At 31.9% G+C, this 22,158-nt stretch overlaps 1 protein-coding gene across 2 annotated transcripts in view; it reads right to left on the bottom strand.

The window, feature by feature from the left end:
• LOC133206152 (protein HGH1 homolog) overlaps nt 1-19,325 on the bottom strand; it is a 62,619-nt gene extending 43,294 nt beyond the window's left edge. The window contains exons 1-2 of one of the 2 annotated variants that reach the window (XM_061342083.1): nt 19,262-19,325; nt 9,446-10,134 (exon numbers count right to left, since the gene is read on the bottom strand). In XM_061342083.1, coding sequence (XP_061198067.1) covers nt 9,446-10,118 — 673 coding nt within the window. In that variant the 5' untranslated portion in view covers nt 10,119-10,134; nt 19,262-19,325. Of the gene's footprint in view, nt 1-9,445; nt 10,144-19,261 lie in introns of those variants that run through there. The other variant, XM_061342082.1, reaches the window with a different exon arrangement.
• Between the last annotated feature and the right edge of the window lie 2,833 nt (nt 19,326-22,158).

Here is a 22,158-nt window from a genome sequence, read left to right as displayed (position 1 = left end):
TTATTAAATCACAATACTTGTCAGTGCTAATTATACATTCCCATATGTCACAATTACCTTGCAAACTAAACTAGAACTGTCCAAAAGGGACAAATACCCCCCGCTGGGTTTTTCAGAGGTGCCAAATCACTAATATTTTATGGATCAAAGAGGTGTTCACAATTTTCTTATTAACATTTAGAGTGAAAAAATAATTGCTCATTATATTTTTTTTAAGAATGAAACTAAGGAACAACCTAATAAAACATCAATACCAATACATTGTAATTACATTATTTTTAATACATTGAAAAAATTAAATTGCAACTATCTGTCATCTTTTTGAGACATGACATTCTGCAAATTGATTTTTGAAAAAAAAAATCAATTAATTACAAAATCAAATTAATCTTGATAACTCTATATCAAATTCATTTTAAAAATGAAAGGCTGGTCATCCTTTAACTATGTATTATGACAGACAATAAAGTACAATGGAGAGAATTAAAGAACAGAGATCTTTAAATTCCCAGGAGATATAGATAACACATGCTTGATCAGAGATGCCCTAACAGCTTCCCACACTGAACTCATTAATTAATGAATGCATGTCCACTCATTACTCCCAAGGGACAAATGGATTTACACTATCTGCTGTGTAATGTAAAAATTGTTTTTAATACTTGGTGAATTTTTTTTTGTTTTAATGAATAGTTTTAAGCTGTAGTTAACATTTTTGTACAGATATTCTAGATTCTGTGTCTCAAACCTTAGAAATAAATCACAAATGACTAAGTCAATAAAAATTAAAAAAAAAAACTGTAAAATGCAGAAAAATTATCAAATAATGTTGAAAATATCAGGTGCACATCTTCATATGGTAAATAATGAGTGTACAAATTTTCATACAATTCTATGAAATAGTCTTTGAGAAAAGGTCAGGACAAAACCACATAATAAAAATGAAAAAAACACCTGTAAAATGCAGAAAAAATATTCAATCATGATGAAAATACCAGGTGCAAACCTTCATATGGTGAATAACAAGTGTACAAATTTTCAGACAGATCTATGTAATAGTTTCTGAGAAACGCTCTGGACAAAATCTTGTCTACAGACAGACGGACAGACAGACAGACAGACAGACGGACATGGTGATTCCAATAATAACTATTGTTATACCCCCCTAAACTTCGTTTGCGGGGGGTATAACAATAGTTATTGAGCTCATATACTACATTTGTAAATCCATCACAATACAGAGTTGTGGATAACCACTCGCCCACTTGCAATTAATGCAAGTAAAATTTGCTGTGGGTGATTAGATATTACAAATCTGGTTGCCCACATGGTGAACAATTTTTTTCCGGAACATAATCACATTTCAGTTTTATATTTTATGTACTTTCAGTTTTTAAGAAAACGCTCTATTAACCTAGATTTTTTTGTGTTGCTTACAAACATATTATTCAAACATATACGTGACTGAGATCAAATATTGTGATTTATCGCAGCAGTCAAATCTCCATTGATACAAGAGCAAATGTTTGAGATTGTTCTAAAAGAAATGTTGTAACAATCGGCTATGGTTGTCACACACTCCATTCGGTCTAGTTATTCACAGATGGAATTTGAATTACCGTGTCAAATGCATACATTAAAAATTGGAATCAAACTTCATCACAGGTTGTATGTAATTTATTATTTAATGTGCCCCCTTGTTAAACCATAGATGGTTCAGTTGTATAAGTTAAACACTACAAAATGTAATGAACATATTATCGGATTAAAGTTTTTAGAAAAGAGAAACATATCAATACTACAAATAAATACGTAGGTAATCAGAGATTACAGAGCTCACCTCAACGGATGTTGTCTTTAAGTAAGGCAAAGTCCCACACTAAGCTAATAATCTAGGAGTGTGCATCCCTAGATGCAACATTTATGCAATTTTGGTCTGATAGGGCTTGCAGTTACTTGGGAATAGACTCATCCAGAAAATGTAAGTCAAATCCAGCATCCGAAGCAAGTTTTGAGATTGTTCATCCCTTGATGCATCATCCATGCAAGTTTGGTTCAGATAAGCCTTATAGTTACTTGGAAATGAGATCTGCTCCAAAAACTTTAACCTGGTCACTCATCCGGAAAATGTAAGTCAAATCCGGCATCTGAAGTAAGTCCAGTAGTGTGCATCCTTAGATGTATCATCCATGCAAGTTTGGTCAATATAGGGCTTATAGTTACTTGGAAATGACATCTGCTCCAAAACTTTAACCTGGTCACTCATCCAAAAAATATAGGTCAGATCCAGCATCCGAAGCAAGTCCAGTAGTGTGCAACCTTAGATGTATCATCCATGCAAGTTTAGTCAATATAGGGCTTATAGTTACTTGGAAATGACATCTGCTCCAAAACTTTAACCTGGTCACTCATCCGGAAAATGAAAGTCAAATCCAGCATCCGAAGCAAGTTCAGTAGTGTGCATCCTTAGATGTATCATCCTTGCAAGTTTAGTCAATATAGGGATAATAGTTACTTGGAAATGAGATCTGCTCCAAAAACCTTAACCTGGTTACTCATCCGGAAAATATAGGTCAGATCCAGCATCCGAAGCAAGTCCAGTAGTGTACATCCTTAGATGTATCATCCATTCAAGTTTGGTCAATATAGGGTTTATAGATACTTTGAAATGACATCTGCTTCAAAAACTTTAACCTGGTTACTCATCCATAAAATATAGGTCAGATTCAGCATCCGAAGCAAGTCCAGTAGTGTGCATCCTTAGATGTATCATCCATGCAAGTTTGGTCAATATAGGGCTTATAGTTACTTGGAAATGAGATCTGCTCCAAAAACCTTAACCTGGTCACTCATCCGGAAAATGTAGGTCAGATCCAGCATCCGGAGCAAGTTCAGTAGTGTGCATCCTTAGATGTATCATCCATGCAAGTTTGGTCAATATAGGGCTTATAGTTACTTGGAAATGAGACCAGCCCCAAAAACTTTAACCTGGTCATTCTTCAGCTGAAATTGCAGCATCTGAAACCTTGACTGCTACAATGAAACACACTAGAAGCATCCTCCATGCATCTCTGACTAATATAGGCCATAGAAGTACTTGAAAAGAAAACTGCTCCAAAAACCTTAACCTGGGACGCCGACGCCGAGGGTATTACGTAAGCTCCCCCAACTTCGTTGAGGTGAGCTAAAAAAAGCAATTGGAAAAATTTAGGATTTTTGTTGTTATTTTTAATTTACATATGATGTGGGCCCATGGATCACATCGTGGGCCTGTATAATTTGAAAAGTTAGGAGCCCACATGGCCCCTAAGGTTTCAAAAGTTAACCACAACCCTGCAATCCCTCTCACATTGGCCTCTCTTGGTCTTTTAAAAACATTTAATGTGCAAAGATAACATATTTTGTCTCATTTTTATTTATCTATTATTTAGGAGTCTTAATCTTACCCTTGAAAACTATGAAAGTACTTTTTGTACTTTACATAAAAATTCTTGTATAATTCTTTTATTCAATGGATCTGTAAACTAAATTACATGTATTTACAGCAGAATAGCAATGGGGAATAACATCTTTCAGTTAAGAAATAAAGTCCGCGTTATCTTGAATGTTGCAGGATAACCTCTGAGGTCGAAAAATGTTGTCTGAAATATAAAAGCCGAGGCATTAGCAGAGGCTTTTATATTTCAATCAACATTTCTCGACCTCAGAGGTTATCCTGCAACATTCAAGATAACGCAGACTTTATTTCTATTCTACCAACAGCTTTAGAATATGGCTGACCATTTCCTCTATAGAGAAATGAATTAAGTCACCATGTTGCGATTTCACTGTTCTATTTAACACCAGAGGGTCAATTTGTTTGTTACTTGTGTATCAATTGCATAAAATGCAGACAATTTCAGATTTCATTGGATTAAAAATGTCCTTTAATTATTTATAAATTTGTTTGTAATATATATTGATTACTTTTAATGAATGTAAAATTAAAAAAAATCAGTTGTCTATTTCATTGCTTTATCTGTAAAATCACGGAGTGTACAAGTTGTGGGGAGGTCAGTGGAACAGCCCAAATTGGCTATAAAATCTATTGCCTATCGACTGCGTAAGATGACACATTGATATAGTCTAAATAAGTATTAGATTCTACAGTGAAATATTTATTTCAACTGTACAGATTTGACATGTGGGTCACTCAGAATTAAAAAAAAATAACCATGAAATTGAAAATTTTTGAAAAATTTTAACTACCCATAGCACATTTTTCACTTATATCATCATATTGTACATGCATTCTAGTTAAATTTCCTGAAGTTGCAATAGAATAAAAAATTGGATTAAAAAAAAAGTTTGAGAATTTTTATTAGTAAAACTTTATTTGAAAAAAGAAATTATCATTACACCCTAAAAGACTTTCTAAAATACACAATCAAAAAAAAAAAAAAAAAAATATAGTTTTTTATGCTTCAAAATGGTATCACGGATATAACTGATTAGATTTAAACCTAGATTGAGTTTCTTCTCTTGTATATATGTGTATGTGAAAAAAAACTGCTATCTGATTGTTATTTTACATTATTTTTTCTATTCTGGTTTGAAAAGTTTTAGTATGAAAGAGATATGAAATGTAGAATTCCCCCCAAATCATTTTTTTGTCCATTTAAGTCAGCTAGTTCTTTAAATCTAAGCCAAAAAAGAATTCTGATATACAAGTTTTCTTACAAAAATACTAGATTTTGACGTGACCCTATTTTACAATATTGTGATGCACTCCTGACATCTGATATGTATTTTATTTAACATAGTTTTAAAAATTATAACATGCAATAAACCATTCTTAATTTGTAAATCAGTTAGTCCTTTTGATATTTTTTATCATTTACGGCAAGTTTTTCATATTTTCAGGACGTCAAAACATTATTATTTGCAATGTGTAATATATATTTATATACACTGTATTTAAAAATATGTGTTGTGATGAAAACTATTCTCCGAATTGACTGTAAAATGTCTGCAATTAGTTGATAGGCATAATGCTTTGAACATCAAATAGTATCAAACATTTTTTTTCAATTTATTTTTTAGTAAAGATAGATGAAGATCATTGAAAATTAATAAAAGTTTTGTTGCACTCCTGACTGCAGTAAAATTAAAACCATAGAACACAAAATTTCACAAAGTCTAGGAAACATCAAGTGGTAACAAAAATGTGCAATATTTATAGTCCAATACTTCATAATTAAAACACATAAAGTATTTAAACTTGGCTTTATATCTTTAATTATTCTCTATTTATGTCAAAAAACTAGCTAAAATATATATTTAGAAGATAAAATATATTTTATAGTATAATTTCTTCAGAGGACAAACACTGTAAGCAACTGAGGTCAACCAGAAACATTCTACTCGTATTTTTTTTCTTTATATTTATTCATATTTGATCAACAATAATTTTAACATTTTTGTTACACTCCCTACCAAGAGCATGGGAGTCTGTAAAGTAGAATTGTGAAGTGAAAATTACACTAGAAACTGTTCTGTTGTTTCACTGAAGTTGAGGTGGAATTACTTAATTTTTTTTATAACAATTTTTCAGTGTGTTTATTTTTTACATTAATAAACAAGAGGCCCAAGAGCCTTAACGGTCACCTGAGTACAATACAACAATTTATAGGATCCTTAAACTGATAAATGAAGCTTTGTCACCCAAAAGCAAGAAAAATAGTATGATAAGCATCAACAAAATATATCTGTCCCCCCATTTATCACTATTACTATGCAGAGTATTACCAAAATGTCTATTTATTAACCCCATATTATAACTTCTCACATTAGCCTCTCTTGGCCTTAGAAGAACATTTAAAAAGATAAGTTATTTTTGTCTCAATTTTATTCATCTATTATTTCCAAGTCTACCTGATCATTAAAACTATGAAAGTACTTTTTGTATTATACAATTAATATTCTTGCATAATTCTCTCATTCTATTATCCTTTCAATTACATTATTTACAATGATTAATTATCAAAGGTGAATGGCAAAGGGGAATAACTTTGCACAGCAGAATACAAGTTAATTGAGCCCTGGCCAGGACCAGAACACTTGACTAAATGGTCCAGGTGTTCAAAGTTCTGGTAAAAATACCCTTGCATATTAAAACTTTTACTCTGTTTGCCTCAAATATGCCAAGAAGCATAGAAGATTTCCAAAGAAATGCATTTTCACTATATTATTAAATAAATAAAGCCCTACCCTTATACCAGAACATCTGACCCAGGGGCCATTAACTCACAATTCTGGAAGAAGTACCCTTGCTCATCATAGCTATACTCTTGTTTCTTTGCTTTATAACCAGTAGTAGAAAAAATATTTTGAAAGAAATTATGTATTTTCACTTTATAATCAATAGAGCTCCCCCCCCCCCTTCACCAGAACCCCTGATCCAGGGGCCATGAATTTCACAATTTTTGAGGAGGCAACCATGCTCATCATAACTATGTTCTTAGTTTATTTAATATCCAGGAGCAGAGAAGAAGATTTTCAAAGAATTAATGCACTTTCACTATATAATCAATAGAGCCCCACCCTAACATCAGAACCCCTGACTCAGGGGCCATGAAATTCAAAATTTTGGAAAAGGCATCACTGCTTGTCATAACCATGCACTAAGCTTGTTTAAATAATATCCAGGAGAAGAGAAGAAGATTTCAAAGAAATAATGCACTTTCACTATATGATCTTTATAGCCCTGCCCTAGCACTAGAACCCCTGACCCTGGGGCCATGAATTTCACAATTTTGGTAGAGGGCCTCTTGCTTATTACAATCATGCTAACAATTGACTGCTTGATGTCCAGGAGTAATGAAAAAGATTTTTAAAAATTGCATCAATTTTGTTGGTTTTATCCTCACCCCTGGGGCACCAGGGGGGCAGGGACTATGAAATTCACAATTTTTGTTCCCCTCCACCCAAAGATGCTATATGCCAAAATTGAGTGACTCAGGTGACCTGAAAATTAACTTGACTTTTCTTGGCCCAGTGGTTCTTGAGAAGATTTTTAAAAGATGCCATTAATTTTTCACTAATTCTTAATTATCTCCTCTTGGAAAAAGGCTTGGCCCTTCATTTGAAACTAGAAATATGTCAATAGGACATGAATGCCCCACCGAGGGTATATTAGTAATGCAACATGAAAATTTGTATTAGTTTATGAAATTTGAGAAGATCTTGAATAGTTTCTTTAAAATTGAAATCTAAAAAGTTTGATACAGATGATCAATTCTCACCAAATTATGAATAACTGCATAAGCGTACGTAAATAAATCTTAAATAGTTTCTTTAAAACTAAGCAAAATGCAAATTTAAGAAAAGTGAGGTCAAGGTCATAGGAAAGTTCAAGGTCAAACATTTTTGATGCAGTTGAATAGTTCTAACAAATACATATCAGCATATTAAGTTTGATAAAAATATTTTGAATGGTTTATTTAAAACCGAGCTAAACACTAATTTAAAATAAATGAAATTAAGATCAAATGAATGGTCAAGGTCAAAAAATGTTGATGCAGTTGAAAAGCTTACATCAGTATGTATTAGCATATGAAGTTTGATAAAAAATATTATGAATGGTTTTTTTAAAACTGAATTAAACACAAATTGATAAAAGTGAGGTCAAGGTCAAATGAAAGGTCAAGGTCAAAAATGTTCATGCAGTTGAATTGCTTACATTATTGTGTATAAGCATATGCAGTTTGACACTAATTTAAGAAAATTGAGGTCAATGTCAAAGGAAAGGTCAAGTTCAAAATGTTGATGCAGTTGAATAGCTCTCATCAGTATGTATCAGCATATGAAGTTTGATAATACTATCCTGAATGGTTTCTTTAAAACTGAGCTAAACACCAAATTAAGATAAAAGAGGTCAATGTCAAAGGAAAGGTCAAGTTCAAAAAGTTGATGCAGTTGAATAGCTCTCATCAGTATGTATCAGCATATGAAGTTTCATAATACTATCCTGAATGATTTCTTTAAAACTGAGCTAAACACCAAATTAAGATAAAAGAGGTCAAGGTCAAAGGAAAGGTCAAGGTCAAAAAATGTTGATGCAGTTGAATAGATCTCATCAGTATGTATCAGCATATGAAGTTTGATTACACTATCATGAATGGTATCTTTAAAACTGAGCTAAACACTATCTTGAATGGTATCTTTAAAACTGAGCTAAACACTAATTTAGGAAAAGTGAGGTCAGAGTCAAATGAAAGGTCAAGGTAAAAAATGTTGATGCAGTTGCATAGCTCTCATCAATATCTATCAGCATATGAAGTTTGATGAAAATATCTTGGATAGTTTCTTTGAAAATGAACTTTGAGCTGAGCTAAATGCAAAGCGTGATGGAAGGACAGAAGACGGACATGACAAACACTATATGCCCCGGCCATATTCATGGCGGGGCATAAAAAACAGTGTTTTTGGCCTCAATTTGGCCCCTTGTGTGAAAATGAAAATTCAGTATCCTTAATGCAGATCTACAGAACACCAGCAATCATCTTTCAAAAGATAAATTTGGCAATTGTGTAAAATGTAAGTGGAGATCTGGGCTCCTGGGTTTTTTTGTTGAAAAAATTTGTTGTTTTTTTTTTTTAGAAACATAACCCTGGGTTGCTAATGAAAAGACAGAAACCTTATTGCACATCTAGAATACGCTACCATTCATCTTCAAAATGATGATTTGGCTACTGCTTAAAATGTAAAAAGAGTTCAGGGAACCAGTTGTTTTTTGTTTGGTTTTTTTTGTAGAAAAAAAAAATCATTTTTTTGATCCCCATTTGGCCCCTAGGGTAAAAATTCCAAAAACTACAATCTACAGGACACCAGCAATAAATTTCCAAAAGATGATTTGGCTACTGTGTAAATTGTAAGAGGAGATCAGGGAACGATTTTTGTAGAAAAACATTCTTTTTTTGACCCTCATTTGGCCCCAAAGGTAAAATAAAAGATCCAAAACCTTATTGCACATCTGCAGGACACAATCTATCATATTTCAAAAGATTTATTACTGCTTAAAATAAAAGAGGAGTTTGAGGAAGAAAAAGTGTGACAGACAGACGAACCAGGGTAACAACAATATACCCGAACTTTCTTTAGAAAGTTTAGGTATAACTAGATTTTATATGGTGCACAGTACTACATTGAAGGTTAAGAAACCAACTTATCTGGAGGACTGAAATTTTAAAGGCCCACTGACTGGTGTCGGAATCTTTTCTGACAAACAAAACCTAAAATATTATGTTCCTACACAGACGACTTACTGCATGATGAAGATACTAAAAAAGTTTACCAAACTATATCGTTAATTTTACTATATAATTTAGAATAGAACTAGAACACATACAATACGAGATATTCTATTTTAACTTTTTTTGATCAAAATATTTTCAAGTACACTGACCTTCATCAAAACAGCAGTTTTTAATGCAGCTAACAATTCCCAATCTTCTTATGTCTGACTCCTTGTAGTTTACAAATGGTAACAATCGCTGAATCATCCACTGATCCCTGGACAAAATTTCATCTCGTATGTGACGAATCTGGCTCAGATTGGCTATGATGGGTGCCAAATAATGAAGATCTGCTTCAGCATTGTAGTCTGTTTTACACAATGCATTTACAAATTTATTGATTTTTAATTTGTCTTCATTTTCCTTTATGATATCAGCCACTTTTCTGGCACATTCTTCAGGCCTGCTTAAGTTGGACAAAAATTTGCAGACTAAATCAGCATGTTTGTATTTTGACTGTAGAATTTTTTCAAATTTTTTGACAACAACATCAGAAAAGTTTTCACTGCTTAGAATTCTGGAACATATTGTATCTTTTGTTGCAAGGTTGATAAGTGTTTTATAAGCTACTTCTGTGACAACATCATCTGGGTCATTGGTCAATTCAATAATACCCTTGATGAACTTGGTGCTGTTTCCAATGAACATCTTTCCATCATCCGACCCTGTCAGACCAAGGAAATACTCTATAGCAGGTTGTTTGACCTGAAGAGCTGCTGACAAATTTAGAATTGGAGCAAATTCACTCTCCAAATGTTCTCTACTGAGGTCTTGCACACTCATACTTAAATCAATCCACCTGTTATTAAGATGAGTAAATAAAAAAATAAATACATATATATATATATATATATATATATATATATATATATATATATATATATATATATATATATATATATATATATATATATATATATATATATATATATATATTAAACATTTTACAGCAGAACAACTTCCTAAATATGTATTTTATAGTTTTTGATTGTGTAATTTTATCTCATAAGTGATCACCTGTGGATCTTTAATTGGAAATAAAATATCTATTGTTTTATTTTCATTTTGTTTAATTTTAAACATGTCAATCTGTTGAAGAAACATATTATGTTTTTGTTACAAATGATTTGCCAGGTTTGTGGTATTTCCAAACTTAAAACTGAACATAATTTGTACAAGTAATTTGTTTGCCATATTCTTTTATTCAATCATTATATCTGAGGGCCCCTATATAAGCTGTTCACTTAGTCACTGGTCAGTGTAATCAGTTGTCCCCTGTGTAGACGGACGTATGCTTCATAGAGACAAATATAACTATGTATGAAATATGGAGATAACAAATAGTATCAAGCTCAAAGTCAATTAAAACAATACAATTCAGGAGCAGAGCAAACATGGACCTCCAAAAACATTGGAGGTGGGATCAGGTGCCATGGAGGAGTGAGCATCCCCTGCCGACCGGTCACGCTAGCCGTGTGCTCCTTGTCATGATAAGTAAAAAATGTCAACAATTCAGTGTGTAAATAATGGCCTAATAATTAGGATGAAAAATGTCAGTCAGCATATGACTTAATGATAGATTGTATTAACTGACAAAGTCATTGTACCAGTGTGCGAAATTAATAGTAGACTGATAGACAAAATCTATAGAAAATTGCGTCCAGTCTGTAGCAAGGTGAATATCTCAAGACCAATTTGTCTATATATAGAGTAAAATTGGCCGTTTTACTTAATAACACTTTTCAGCCAAGGAAAAACTTCTAAAGGCTTCAATGCTCTATTGTTTATAAATCTCCTTCCTCTGATCCATTTTGCAGTACTACATATTTTATTCATTCCTAAAACGATCGTATTTTTTTTGGAAGTCCCAATTTCCTCAATTCCTCTGTTTATTGGAAATACGTCTAAATATCCCATAAAATTATTTCCTGTTTCCGTAAACCAAAGAATGGGTGTTGGTTTGATTTATATCACATAAAAAAATAATTTAAGTACATTTGAAATTTTAACATGAACAAAAAGTCAATGTTCACTCTATAATCTGTAGGTATGCACCTTGGCAAAAGGGAATAGAAATATAGTTAATGTATATAAAATTTAGTGGCATGACTATTGATTAATATCACATAAAATAACATATCACTTATATTGATTAACTAGTACATAAAAATGATAAGAAATCAACTTCATTTTCAGCAATATGCTTAATTAATTTTTTAACCAATATGGCAAATGAAAAAAGAGGCCCAAGGGCATTGAATCGCTCTTCTGATAAACTGTACAACCTATCACTTCTATTTGAAGCCTCTAAGTATCCTGTATATTTAGATAAACCCTTGAAATTCCAATTCACACTCTGAGAACCCAAGACGATTCTAAGTCAATTAGTACCTGAGAGTTGGTCATGGTGACCTACTTATCACTTGTCATTCTCTGAGGACCCATCAACTAAGTTTGATGATTCTTAGCCAATTAATACCTAAGATATTTTTTAAAATTATAACCATAAAATTTTATAAGTAGGTCAAGGTGACCTACTTTTCAGTTGTTGTACTCCAAGGACCCAAGATGCATCAACTGACAAAGTTGGATGAATCGAAGCCAATCAGTACCTGAAATATTTAATTAAAGCCTTAAATTTTCAAAAGTAGGTCACGGTGACCTACTTTTCAGTTGTTGTACTCCAAGGACCGAAGATACATCGACTGAAATAGTTTGATGATTCTAAGCCAATTAGTACCCAAAATATTTAAGTAAAGCAATAAATTTTCAAAAGTAGGTCACATGATTCTAAGCCAATTAGTATCTGAAATATTTAATTAGAGCCATAAATGTTCAAAAGTAGGTCACAGTGACCTACTTTTTAGGCGACCTACTCCGAAGACTCAAGATGCATCAACTGACAAAGTTTGATAATTCTAAGCCAATTAGTACCTGAAATATTTAATTAAAGCCATAAATTTTCAAAATTTGGTCATGGTGACCTACTTTTCAGTTGACCTACTCCGAAGACCCAAGATGCATCAACTGACAAAGTTTGATGATTCTAAGCAAATAAGTACCTGAAATATTTAATTATAGTCATATTAATTGAAAAGTAGGTCACGGTGACCTACTCTTCAGTTGACCTTTTTTGAGGACCCAAGATGCATCAACTTACAAAGTTTTATGATCATAGGCCTTAAAATGTCCAAATTATGCCTCTAAAACGGTTTGAAATCGAATGCCTGCAAAGTTCAAAAAAGTAGGTCACTGTGACCTACTTTTTAATAAATATGTTTTATGGCCCCAAGATGCATCATCTTAGAAGATTTAATGATTCTAAACCTCTCGGTATTCGAATTAATGACCTTAATTGTTTTGAAAAAGATTAGCCATAAAGTTCAAAAAGTAGGTCAAGGTGACCTACTTTTTAGTTGACATACTTTGAGGACCCAAGATACATCAACTGACAAAGTTTGATGATCATAGGCCTTAAACTGTTCAAAATATGCCTCTAAATCATTTTGAAAAAGAATGGCCGAAAAATTTAAAAAGTAGGTCAGCGTGACCTAATTTTGAGTCAACATGATATGAGGTCCTTAGATGCATCAACTGACAAGATTTGATGATCCTAGTCCTTATAGTAAGCAAAATATCAACATTTTAATAAAATGTAATTTTTCGTCAACTTTGAAGTGACCTTGAGACCACGTCCTTTGCCCCAGGGTAAATCCCCGTGCAAATTTTAATCTACAACATATCCTCATCCTTTTGTGTAAGTTTGGTGATAATCTGCCTTGTGGTTCTTGAGAAGAAGATTTTTCAGCAACCAGTACTTTTGTTTCTATTTTCCTAATTATCTCCCCTTGTTTAAGGGTCACAACCCTAGTTTTAGTAGAAAAGGGAGCCCTTGGGCCAAGGATACCCTGTGACAAATTTGACAATAATTGGCCAAGGGGCTCTTGAGTTATGGCCCATATTCTAAAAAGTTTAGGCACACCGCACAAATGGCCATAGCATTAGCTCTTTGAGCCTTTGGCTCAGAAGAGCTAAAAAAAAAACCCTAAGAGCCTAGAATTTTTTTCTTCAACATGTTACAGTAAACACATTTTTTGCCTATTCACACAAGTTTTCATAAACAAGAATTGAAATCTTCTTAGAAATTTTAATGTACCCTGCATCTGAAAAATTCAACATATGTTCAAAGTGTAAAAAAAAGACACCCTAAAATCATTACTTAATAATCATGGTTTTAAATATCCATGTATCTTATGCCAATGCATACAATAATGCAGTGTAGGGAAAAAGGAATAAGCCATTGAAAAATATACAATTAAATAAAAATACAGATATCAGGGTTCTCCATGAGCTGTTTTACTGTGTAGGTCCAGGGGTTGAAATTTTCCTGGAAAACCCACTAGCCCAGGGGCTACTGATCAGTAAAAAATTACTAGCCCAAACCTCAAACTAACTAGCCCAAAATTTGTTTATGCAAAATGAAAACATAACAAGTTAAATTACAGTTTCAAATGCTGTGGTGACAGAAACAAATTAAACTACAATGTAGTTCTCATTCAAAAGAAACCAGTCTGCATAGAAAAGTAAAAGTAAACTGATGAGAATTTTTTCCTGTTCTGCTAGTCCGACAGACTATCATTACATTTAAATTAGCTAGTCCGAGTCTTAAAATGACTAGCCCCGGGCGTCGGGCTACCGTATATTTCAACCCCTGAGGTCCCGACACATTAAAATTTTCTCCGACACAGTAGCGATTCAAATTTTTTGCGTGCAACACAGTAAAAAAATTTGCAACACAGTAAGATCTGTGATAATCAGAAAATCAGAACATAAATTTTCTCTAACTGAAACTTTAATCAAAGAAATCTACCGTGTTTCAATTTTTGAGGCAGAGCACTTATATTAATTATCTCCTAATTAGGGCACTTTGTATTGCTTCCCCTTGCATATCAATTATCTCCTAGACCCGCTCTGGACTTTACGCATGAAGGAACAAAGACAAATAATTTGTTTTCACACTTCCATGTAACTGTATAATTGCTAGTTGCATTTCAAAATATTATTTCAAAATTTAAAGATATATTATAAATATATGTCTTTGTACTTCAGAACCACGTCTCTAGAATTATGTTGGCACTGTGAGTCAACTGAACATTGCATTAACATGTAAATGTATTGTTTAAGAATTTAAAGGCCCCCCTTAAAAGTATTTTACTATTATATAAGTTTCTTTTTTTAAATTCTGTGATTCGATCAACTGACAAAAATCACGGCAAATTTACTGTAGATCAATTGTATCAGAATTTCCTCTGCTCTTCAGAGCATGTGTTAAACATGAAGTTACACATGTATATACACACAAATATCAAGGTTTAATATATATGTACAACTTGTAGATAGTGATACAAGTATATTATATAAGTTTATTTAAAAAATATATACTTACTTTTTTAAGTTGTGTGTGTGTTGGGGGGGGGGGGGGGGGGGGAAGGGGGGGGTACAGTTGGTTTGTCTAATACATGTGGTACATTGAATGTAAATTATTGTATAAATACATTCTAATTGTTTTAAATATCCATTAATTAATTTTTTTTATTAATATGCACAACCATACCATTTGTGTAACGAATAGGTGATTCAAAAAATTGTATGTATATGCTTTTGTAAATATAATGAATTGTGGTTTAATAGTTGTGAATTTGGAATATTAGTGGTTCACGTAAAGTCTGCAACACAGTAAAATTTCAAATGATGGAGAACCCTGGATATATAATTTTTGGGTCTATAGGAAATTTCTCAGGTCTATAGAATTTCAAATTATTGTAGACCAATTGTCTATAGCTTAAAAAAGTTAGTTTCGCACACTGTTGTACATGTGTATCACCAATAGAACTTACGAATGATGACTTGAAACAAGACTGTTGATATTCTTGTTTCATCAACTTGTTCGTCAATAACTTACCACTTTTAGAAATTGTTCATACGTAGAACATGCTCTTACGTATCAAATTAATTGAGAGATATACAGCCCATATGCAGGTGATAAGGGTATATCTGCATAAGTAAGGGAAGTTGACAATTAAAAAAATAAAGTCATCACATTTATCATAAAGCTTTGTTATATACTTCTTCCACAACAGGAGAGAAAGTTACCACAGAAACTTAAAACAGTTGCACAGGTCAGTATACACAAATACAAGTAAATTATAATAGAATGTAAACAAAGGTAATCTAAGATAACTGACACGAAAACGTGTTGTCCATTCCACGCCGGTACTGTGACAATAAAGTACTCATAATGTAAATGTGCTAAGAAAAAGATTTTCAAAATGTTTAGTTAAATAATTTCTCTTTTTCAATTTCTCAATTACTCTTCAGAGTGCATTATCCTCATATGTGATGTTAAATAATATTGTGATCCAGAATGTATATTATTCATGGATGGCACCTCAGCTAGGCTAGATGTTTTTAATGCAGGTCTGTAAATTGATAAAAGTACAAAACATCTTTACAGTAATCACAATAGGATTAAACTGTTTTATTTGAATTTGTATATAATGATTTACTAGCATATGCATGTACTGGTATTTTAAAATTGCTAAAAATAATTGTAATTTATAATGAACATTTCTGATAACTTCAACCTGACACTAAAACAGAAGATGATTCAGTGAAACTTTTTTTTTAATTTTCGTTTTTTAAAATTTGACAATTGTTCCACATATAGAATTAAAATAAGTCAGTATGTTGGTAAATTGAAATTCCAAAATATTTCATTATTATCAAACCAGTTACAACACTGATGCCGCCCAGACCACCCACCCCCTGCGCTTTTTTTCTTCGTGCGATCATTTCTAGACTCTATTATTATGATTATATGTATGTAACATGTACAGTATTTTCCTTATTCATTTCAAATTAAATTTCTTATAACAGGAAAATATTTGTTAATATATACAATGAATGGATGAAAAACTTGGATTAAAGCCGAGGCTATTCATTTAAGAAATGAATTTAATTTTTGAAGATTCATGAGGACATGAACTACGACGCTTCACACCGGCATATTTCATGAAGCGCGTTAGCGCTTCATGATAAGTATGCTGGCGTGAAGCGTCGTAGTTCATGTACCTCATGAATTTTCAAAAATTAAATTCATTTCTTATATTTACATTATTTTTCTGATGAGTTGCCACAATTCAACTGTCATTTTTAAAGCAAAACGGTTTGCACTATAGTTTTGACGTCATGTATGGTATTATGACGTAACAATAGAGATATTCATGCTCATCCATGGTAGTTTATGAGAAAATGAACAGTCTTTTAATTTGCAAAGAATCTTAAGGAAAAATATTTGGAAATGTAAATATATAAAAATACTTGCTGGATTAAAGTACAAGCATGTATATATATAATTTTGCCACTAAAGGTTTTTTATTTAGATTTTCTTTTTTTTCTAGATCTAGATAATTTTAAAAATTACTTTGCTTGGAAATGAGATATTTTATTAAGATTAAAATTAGCTTTTAATTGTTGTATGAAATAAATATCTTATCAAATAGGTGTGTATTAAGAAATCAAACAGATGTTTTACATGTGATTAAAAAGATATTTATGGATGTGAAAAATATTTAGTAATTAAGATATATGTAAAATTATTTAAATCTCTGAATAGAATCATCTAGAACATCTTACTTACAGAAAAGAAATAAAATACAAGTATATTTTTATGATAAAATACAATGAAGAGCCCATTTTAGGAAATTTTAACTTTTAAAATAAAACCGATCCTGATCCAAATTAATGCAAAATTATTAAGTTATTAAACTAAAGGCAATTGCCAGCTAGAAAACATGCTTAAAAATAAATCAAGTAACTTTTAAACCATATTAAAACAAAACAACCACATTTCTGATTTCACAATAAAAATATTAGCTTTCTTCTTTATATAATTCCAGTCGGAATCGGTTTAACTTGGGTAAATTTATAAAAAAGTACGGTAGATAATTTGACCCCTCACATTTCCGTCAATATACCTGTTCCCACCAATATTTTTTATTGATTCAACAATTTGTACTTTGTATTCATAATAATCTGAGGAGAAAGTTTTGAACATGTATTGGATTTTAGAAAGTAATGAAAATTGGATAGTGAATTCATGAAGTCACTTGCTTAACTCAATTTAGACCACCTATTTTTTTCTATAGAAATAGAAATTGGTGTCTAATAATATTCATTGAAATAATAAAAGTTAAGGGTTTATTCTATAAATAATATTTATTGACATAATTATCCAGTTTTTGAGTATCTGTTTCAAATAAATCAAAACAATTCTATATTGAATATGGCTAAAAATATTTTATTTTTCGTCTCAATTTGCCCTAATATGCTACACGTTGGAAATAACGTAGCATGATGTTATTAAATATAAAATATGTTATAATAACACTATTTTTTCTCTGTTGTTGTTACTTTTCCTAAAATACAATTTTATGCTATTTCAAATCTGCAAAACTAATTTTCAATGTTTACAAGTTTAAAATGAAGGGATAAAAAAACCAAACTGGAAAAAAATACAATAAATTTGTTGACATAATGTACAGCTGTTGTAGAGGGCCCTGGTGACAGATAGTTTAAAATATTTTTGAGAACAATATTTGAAAACAATGTTTAAGTGTAGCAAACAAGAAACAAATTAAAGAAAATAATTGAGAGAGTAACCTGGCGTGTTTTCCACTTATAGTAACGGAGTTTGAGTTTGGGTAGTAGGGGATATATATATCAGGTCCAGTCCAATCAGTACACTTAGCTAAGAAGCTAAAATTACCTACCGTAGCTTTATTTACCTACCTCAGGTAGCTTTATTTAGCTATTTCAAGGCAACTTTTCACAATTTTGCTTTCTATTTTAAAAGGACAAAAAAATCGCGATTAAATGTCTACTAATCAGGTCCGGCACAATCTCTTTTAATTAAGCTATATAGCTTGATTTAGCTATATAGCTTTATTTAGCTATTCAGAATAGCTTGATTTAGCTATTTTATCCCACTTTTTTCTCAAATGTGTTATTTTCCAAGTATGCACAGAAAGTCGCACCTTGGTGCAGTGATGATATTCAACCTTGAACTCTTATGAAAATAATGCAATGTAAAAATCACTCATCAAATTGTGTCTCCTTAAGAGACTTTGTACTCAAAGTTCTAAAAGTTTTGGGGCTATATAAAGCAATTGATACAGTTACTTCTTCAATGAAATTATAAAGGAGGTCAATTATGGTCAACAAGATAATTGATTGGTAAGAAATAGAATTCAGTACAATGAGAAGCAATCATACTTATCCATACCTCAACGCACATAAGGTAGTGTACAGTTACCCAAACAATGGAAATTCATCTTTTGCTTAAAAGTATTCAAATGCTGCAATGTTAGAACTATCTTTGATTTGGGTTGTTGATTTGATAACCCATATTGCATATATGAATAGTCAAATACTTGCGACTTTTTGTCTATTTTGTACAAATAACATTTTTGTGAAAACCTGCATATAAATAGCTTAATAAAGCTATATAGCTATTTCAAGCTATATAGCTTAATCAAGAGATTGTGCTGGACCTGCTAATATTTATTTTAGGTATTATTTAAAAAGCAATCTCAAACAGAGATAGTTTTAACATTAATTGCTGCGTTTGAACACTTTTAAGGAAAAGATGTATTTCCATTGTTTTAATAAATGTACACCACCATGTGTGTGATGAGGAGTGGATAAGTATGATTACTTTACTTTGTGCTCATGTTAACCAGGCTGGTTTTCTTTGTTATTTCACTCAAGAAGTAACTTTTATATAGTTTTAATAGTTTAAGAAATATTTCTTAAAATTAAGTTGCATACAAAAGATAAACATTTTTGATTAAATGTATATTGATTACCTTTCAAGCTTTTCTGAAATTTTTCCAACAAGTTGAACAAAGCGTTGTTACAAAGTGAAAGTAAAAAGAAAGCGATTTCATCATCGCAACTTCTCGGGCCTTTCCCAAGGTCCTACTAAACAGCTAGAGTACGATAGAGTACTTAAGAGTACGCTGGTAAAATTTTATAATTTAATGCAAATAAACTGATTTTTATATGTGTTACTACTTTAATTTGATATATTAAAGATAAATCTTTGAATAATATGTGTATATTTTCATTATTTTAAGAATTATTTCAATTTATCGTTTCAGGCAGAGACATATATCCCCTACTACCCAAACTCCGTCACCATAAGCGGAAAACACGCCCGGTTACTCTCTGAATTATTTTTTGATTTGTTTCTTGTTTGCTACGCTTGGCAATGAACTTAAACATTGTTTTCAGAACTATTTTAAAAAAATCAGTTATCGGGCTTATACAAAACTGCTATAAATAGAACTAGTATCACATCCGTGTACATTACGTCCAGTGAACGTCCAGTGAACCCTAACTCCGTCACCAGGGCCCTCTACAATATGTCAACGTATTAATTCGAAATTTTTTTCCCAGTTTAGCTTTTTTTCCCTTCATCTTAAACTTGTAAACATAGAAAATTAGTTTTGAAAATTTAAAATAGTATTAAATTGTATTTTAGGAAAAGTATCGACAACAGAAAAAATAACGTTAATTTAACGTATTTCATTATGTAATAACGTCACGCTACGTTATCTCCGACATGTAGCATATTACGACAAATTGAGACGAAAAATAAAATATTTTTAAAATTATTCAATATGGCATGTCATATTAATCCTTTGGCAAAGACCTTCATAAAAATGACTGACATGTAAAAATGAGCATATTGATGCACCTGTCAGAAGTATCGATGGAATAGCGCATAAAGGAAAAAGTATTTACTGATTTTACATAAAATATGATTGATACAATAGATCAGGTGTAATTGTTATTTATTTTTGACGCATTCTTGAACTTGACTGTGAAAATTTATCGACATTTGATTTTAGATTTTCAGCATGTAAAAAATGACGTCACAATCGCACTCGTTTACAAACAGCGCGGAGTTTCCCGATAGTGACGCAGTTAGGGTAGTGACGGAGTTAGGGGGTTTGGCGATAATAGAGGGACCGCTGACTGATTCGGGACGTTTCTAGACTTTTCACTTGAAGTTGGTACTTTATAGCCTGGTTCCCTGTCCCAGTTTTGCTCCGTGTACTCCGCGTCACTAGGGCCAGGTGGACTACAATGGATTTAGGGCGAATCTGCCCTGAATCTGAGCCCAATGTGACATAGTATATAGGTCCCTGTTGATTCGAAATGAATTTGTTTAATTAATCTTTTTTAAATTATTTAATATATGTTATCGTATTGGGTCCCCTAGGACCTTTAAACTAGGCGGACCAAATATTATGCGACACCGATCAACAGGGGATGCTTACACATTTCTAAACACTAATGATCCCACCATAGACCTAAAGCGGATGATCCCTCCTCTGGATTTCCAGGGGCCCGTGTTTTATGCCCTATTCACAGATTTGTATTACGTATGCTGTGAAATTTAAAAAGTGGTGTCAAAAGTAAGGTTGCCATGCATGAAAATAAGTTAAAACCGTGAAGTTATATCATATTCGGGCTAATATGCTTACTTCCTTTATTCCGGAAAAAGGAAAATTTTAAAACTGAAATATCAATAAATTAAATAGACACAGATAATCCCCAATCTAATTAAAATTAGATGTTCCGAATCCGCTACCGCTTCTCAAAGTGATGGCGGATTCAGAACATCTAATTTTAATTAGATTGAGATAATCCCCGTAAAACAACTTCCAGTTCAAAAACAAGTCAAAGCTTTGTAGTTGGGGTCAATATTCATCAGGGTCAATTTTCAACGTGTTGAGGCGATAAGAGATTACCAAGCTGTTGAAAAATGAATCCGGGTCAGTATACATGGTGAGGGCTTGTCCCGAGACGCAGTTATAGATTGGGCAACAGGCAATGCCTATAAATACATGTACCCTCTCTATACAAGAATAAAAGTTACAAAATACAATGGACTGAGTGAATATATATATTTCAATACGGGTAATCTCACACACACACTCACCCTGACACACACGAATTGCTGTAAATATTCATCTCATAAAAATTGAAATCTATTTTAATTATCTAAAATTATGTTCATCTCACATAAACACTGAAATATATTTTTAATATCTAAAACTATTCTATAAGAATATATCAGGTCATTTGAAAATATCAGGTCATGAAAAAAATCAGGTCTTTAGTAGAAAAATTATCAGGTCATCATTAAAATCTTTTTTTATGAGTTTCTGCAAATATTCATCTCATAAACACTGAAATCTGATTGGATTCTCTAAAATTATGTTCTAAGACTATATCAGGTCATTTAAAACCACCAGGTCTTTAAAAAATGTCAGATCTTATAAAATATCAGGTCTTTAGTAGTAAAAATATCAGGTCTTACAAAATTATCAGGTCAACAAATTTTGTGTGAATATTATACAATTAATGGACTCTTTCGGTGGTGAATATGGTTTGTTATTCACCAGAAAAATATCAATTTTGACCGAGGCGACTACCCCTTGCATTGACCTAATAAAGGTAACCTAATAAACCAAAGCTTTATTCGGTCAATGCCTTAAGGGGAAGAAGGACCTTGAGGTGAAAAAATACCTGTCATTCAATTTTTTTCATATTTTGTATATTTCTTATTAAGTATGTCCCACATATCTTAAAGCAGTTATATCATTAGGTTTCTAACCTTATTTTAGAGATATTGATTGACAAATACTATGCCCTACAGTATCTAGGTAGAGTTTTAGTTCTCCATGTTTCC

Source organism: Saccostrea echinata, unplaced genomic scaffold (genome assembly GCF_033153115.1).
Source record: "Saccostrea echinata isolate AGI-Se365-2 ecotype Australia unplaced genomic scaffold, CSIRO_AGI_Sech_v1 ptg000054l, whole genome shotgun sequence".
In the NCBI taxonomy this organism is placed as follows: domain Eukaryota; kingdom Metazoa; phylum Mollusca; class Bivalvia; order Ostreida; family Ostreidae; genus Saccostrea; species Saccostrea echinata.
This window is presented reverse-complemented; position numbering and strand designations above follow the sequence as displayed.